We start from the raw sequence: 4,675 nt of genomic DNA, 5'->3' as shown, positions 1-4,675 counted from the left end.
CCCCCCCCCGACGTGGAGGAAAAAGAAAATCTTGCCATTTCTCTTTTTTTTTCCAAACAAATATCCTCCAGGTGAAGCGCCCGAGGCTGGTCCCATCCCACCGGCTTTGGTTTAAGAATCCGTTTGGAGCCTCTTTTCCTCGTTTCTCCTGGGAAATCGGTAGCAGCAAATGAGTGCTTTAAAAAAACAACCCAAAAAAAAAGGTAGATCGTAGCCCGGCTGCCCGGGGCCATCGTCCTTTCTCCCGGTGAGGGATTTGGTGAGTCCCAGTGAGCGGCTGATGGTGAATCTCAGCCCCGGCGCCGCATCGCTCTCTCCTCCTTCCTTGTCTTCCTCGTTCTCTCGTTCCCGTTAAGTAACAAACAAGACCGGTTTGGGAAAAAAATTATCAGAAAAGAAAAGAAAAGCTACGACCAAAATGGCTCTCTTCTTCGCTGTTTGCTCCATCACCTCCTCTTCCTCTTCCTCCTCCTCCGGGATGTGTGGCAAAGACAGAGAGTTCCGGGTTTGGATACTGCACTTGGGGAAGGGGAAAGTCATCAGACACCGCGGGACGCCCGACCTGCAAAACAGCAAAGGGGCTGTTAGCCTGTGTCCTGGGCAGGGAGGGATAGAGGGATGGAGGGAGAGAGGGATGGAGGGAAGGATGGAGAGAGGGATGGAGAATGGAGAGAGGGACTGAGAAAGGGATGGAGGGAAGGATGAGGAGAGGAGAGGAGAGAGGAAAGGAGAGAGGGATGGGGGAAGAATGGAGAGTGAGATGTAGGGAAGGGTGGAGAGAGGGACAGAGTGAGATGGAGGGAAGGGTGGAGAGAGGGATGGAGAGAGGAACAGGGGAAGAATGTTGAGAGGGAGGGAAGGATGGAGAGAGGGACAGAGTGAGATGGAAGGGTGGAGAGAGGAACGGGGAAGGGCAGAGAGAGGGACAGAGAGTAGGACAAAGGGAAGGCTGGATGGAAGGAGAGAGGAAAGGATGAGATGGAGAGAGGGAAGGATGGGGGGAAGGTGGAGAGAGGGATGGAGAGAGGGACAGAGGGAAGGACAGAGAGGAAAGGAGAGAGGGATGGAGAGGGGGACAGATGGAAGAATGGAGAGAGGGATGGAGGGAAGGACAGAAGGGGGCAGAGGGAAGAATGGAGAGAGGGAAGGACAGAGGAAAGGATGGAGAGAAGGACAGCTGGAAGGACAAAGAGAGGGACAGAGGGAAGGACCCAGATCCCACTTTGAAACACACACACAGTCGGTCCCGAGTGCACAAACCCCTGCACGCACTCCGGGACATTTTGGGAGAAAACACAGCACCTGCAGTGCTTTAGGGGAGCCGAGCCCCACTGCCAGGTCACCTGGGACATCGCGAGGGGGTGCAGCAGGGCCGGGTCCCCCCTTGTCCCCCCCTCACCTCTCCGCAGGGCCAGGGTGAGCAGCGGTCAGTAGGGTCTGTTGGCATCTTTCGGCCGCTTTAGCTGGACTTTTAGCCTCTTCATGCCGATCTGGAAGCCGTTCATGGCCTGAATGGCTGCCTGAGCGCTCGTCGGATTGTCAAAACTGACGAAACCTGGGGGCGAAGGTGACAGAGGAGTTTGTCTCTTTGAACTTCACAGGTCATCGCTTTACTTCAGCTGAGGCGTGGAAATCCCTCAGGATGAGCCCCACATCAGGGGGCTGGGAGAGAGGGATGGCAGGGAACGGCGCAGCCACGGATTGCGGGGTCTGGGGTGATGGGCTGATGGCATCTTTGGGGACACCAAGGTCTGCGGGGACACTGAGGTAAGAGGGTCCACAGGGACACTGCAATAGTCTCTGGGGACACTAAAGTGATGGGATCTTTGGGGACACCAAGTTCTGCAGGGACACTGAGGTAAGAGGGTCCACACGGACACTGCAGTAGTCTCTGGGGACACTAAAGTGATGGGATCTGTGGGGACACTGAGGTGACAGGGTCTAGCAAAGTGATGGCGTCTCTGGGGACACCAAGGTGATGGGGTCTGTGGACACATGGGACACCTGGGTGACACGGTCTGCAAAGACACTGAGGTGATGGGGCCTCCAGAGACACTGGTTCTATGGGGACACCAAGGTGACAAAGGCTACAGGGACACTGTGGTGACAGGTCTGCAGGCCAGAGCGTGCCGGTGGCAGCGGTGGCACTCAGCCATGGGAGCAGAGCAGACATGGCAGTGGCAAGCGGTGACCAGCGCTCCCTGACAGGCACAGGCAGGGGACCCAGGCTGAGGACATAGGGGACAGCATGAGAGGGGACAGCAGCAGACTATGTCCTTCTGTCCTGGCACGGTGTGTGACAAAGAACTGCCCTTTGGCCACAGGATGGACAGCCGTGGTGCTCCAGCCACCATGTGGCTTCTGTCCCCCACTGGTGCTGCCCGAGCTGGGGACATAAGGAAGAGTCAGATCCCCAAGCTGTGATGTCAGGAAGAGCTGGATGCTCGAGCTGGGGACACTGGGGAGAGCTGGATCGTCAAGTTTGGACATCAGTGAGAGCTGGACTTCCAAGCTGGAGACCAGGGAAAGCCAGACCCCTGAGCTGGGACACTGGGGAGAGCCAGACCTCCCAAACTGGGACATCAGGAAGAACTGGATGCCCGAGCTGGGACGTCGGGAAGAGCCAGACCTCTGAGCTGGGACACTGGGAAGAGCCAGACCCCCGAGCTGGGACATCGGAGAGAGTTGTAACTCTGAGCTGAGACATGAGCAACAGCCAGATGCCCAAGCTGGGACATCAAGAAGAGCCAGACCTCTGAGCAGGGACACTGGGAAGAACCAGAGCCCCTAGCTGGGACGTCAGGGAGAGCTTGATGCCTGAGCTGGGGACATCAGGAAGAGCCACACACCAGGACTTACCAAAGCATTTACTCTGGTTGGTGGCACGGTCCACAAAGACTTTGGCAGAGATGACATTGCCGAAAGGCAAGAACATCTGCGTGAGCTCCGCGTCCCCGAACTCCTGGGGCAGGTGATAAATAAACAGGTTACAGCCTTCGGGACCTGCGTGACACACAAAGGACAGTCGCATGTCAGCTACGAGGTGGGGGTTACCCCAGGGGGGGCAAGGAGGCACCAGCCCTGTGACAGGGTGACCCCACAACCCCTCACCTTCTCGCTGCTGCTGCGGGATGATGGGCGCTTGCTGGGGAAAGGCTTGGCTGATGGGTGCGTAGGCGGTGGGATACGCTGCTGGAAGAGAGAAACGCAGAGCTGAGACCCTGTCACAGCCCTGGGAAAGGCTGGGGACAGGGATGTCCCCTGCTGTCACCCTCAATGGAGGTACCTCTCCTGCCCTGGGGCTGTTGGCTCTGCCCTTCCCATCCCTGCCGGCATGGCACAGCCCCAGTTTCCCCACACACCCGGGATGCAGGAATGGCTCTCCCAGGAGGAATGCTGGTGGCAGCAGTAATATGGCCTCAAGATTGAGGAAAACTGGCACTTTTGGTTGAAAAAACCCTACAACTGAAGGTCCAAAACTTGATTTTCTGTTGAAAATCTGAAAATTGCTGTCAGCACTCCTGATTAAATGACTGCTGGGCTCAATGTACTTCCACAGGATGCTTTGATACCCTTCTCTTCATGTCGCATCTCCCCGGCCATCGGATTCAGCCACGTGACTAACAAACATCCAAGGATTTTTGATGTCTCGGTGCCTCCACAGCCAGGTTTGACCAGTGTTCTGGCATGTCAGCAGGATCCAGGATGGAGCCAATTCTCCATCACCACCCAAACCTCACCCCCTCTCCTGGGTACCACGGCCAGCTTTCCTCCACGGAGTTATCTCAGCCCAGGCATCAAAATTCACTTTCCACCATCCCAAATTTGCCGTGCCGGGAGCGCATCCATGTTGCTGAGGACCAGTAGACATCACTCTGCATCAGTGTCACCCCCATCACTGCCCCAGAGCTCCTACCAGGGTAGGGCACCCCACGCTCACCACAAGAATCCGTGCCCAAGCATGCTGCCCCCTTGGGGTTCAACCCCAAGGTGATGTTCACCCCTCCCCAAAAATAAAGGTGAGGAGCAAAGAGGGCAGAGAGAAGCGCAAAGCAAAGTTGGAGACCTGCATAGTGCTGCATGCCTGCGTAGGCTTGCTGGAGGGGATCCGCCACCGTGGGGCTTTGAGCTGGGAAGAGAAAAGAAGGGAGAAGGAAGAGAGAATAAGGAAGAGAAACCCGGGGATGAGCAGCTCCCGTCGGAGAAAGCTCTTGGCCAAACGCTGCCATGGAGGGGCAGAGAGCATCGCCACGCTCGCCAAGGTGGTGATGCCACAGGAGGAGGGATTTTTGGTGGGTATCGGTGCATGGCTGATTCATGGAGCACCCCCAGAATGTGCCATGTGAGCCGAACACGCGTCCCCAGCCCCAGGGGAATGTGGTGGAGCTCCCTAGAAGGCTGCGAGGAGGGTTACCTGGGTAGGGGTGGATGCCGTTGGTGTAGATGGTCTCTGAGGTGGGTTGTCCGTTGATGCCTTTGGTGTAGATGGTCTCTGAGGTGGGTTGTCCGTTGGTCTGCGGCGGCAGTGGGCTGAAGCCGTTCACCCCGATTGGCGTGGCGATGCTGGGCACGGGCGCCGTGCTGATGCCAGGGGGGGTGCTGGTACCTGTGGGAGGGAGGTGTCACACCAGCAGTCCCCTCCGAGGATGCTGAGGGAGACGGGGGACAAGGGGAG

The 4,675-nt window shown here is 57.3% G+C and overlaps 1 protein-coding gene across 1 annotated transcript in view; it reads right to left on the bottom strand.

Annotated features, from left to right (window-relative positions):
- Positions 1-1,427: 1,427 nt before the first annotated feature.
- LOC104527917 (CUGBP Elav-like family member 6) overlaps positions 1,428-4,675 on the bottom strand; it is a 6,431-nt gene continuing 3,183 nt past the window's right edge. The window contains 5 exon segments of the mRNA XM_029085905.1: positions 1,428-1,555; positions 2,860-3,003; positions 3,112-3,192; positions 4,067-4,129; positions 4,415-4,675. The exon segment at positions 4,415-4,675 is cut by the window's right edge and continues 142 nt beyond it. Of these exon segments, the coding sequence (XP_028941738.1) occupies positions 1,428-1,555; positions 2,860-3,003; positions 3,112-3,192; positions 4,067-4,129; positions 4,415-4,675 (677 nt within the window).

This window comes from Antrostomus carolinensis, unplaced genomic scaffold, assembly GCF_000700745.2.
Source record: "Antrostomus carolinensis isolate BGI_N321 unplaced genomic scaffold, ASM70074v2 scaffold22557, whole genome shotgun sequence".
In the NCBI taxonomy this organism is placed as follows: Eukaryota; Metazoa; Chordata; class Aves; order Caprimulgiformes; family Caprimulgidae; genus Antrostomus; species Antrostomus carolinensis.
This window is presented reverse-complemented; position numbering and strand designations above follow the sequence as displayed.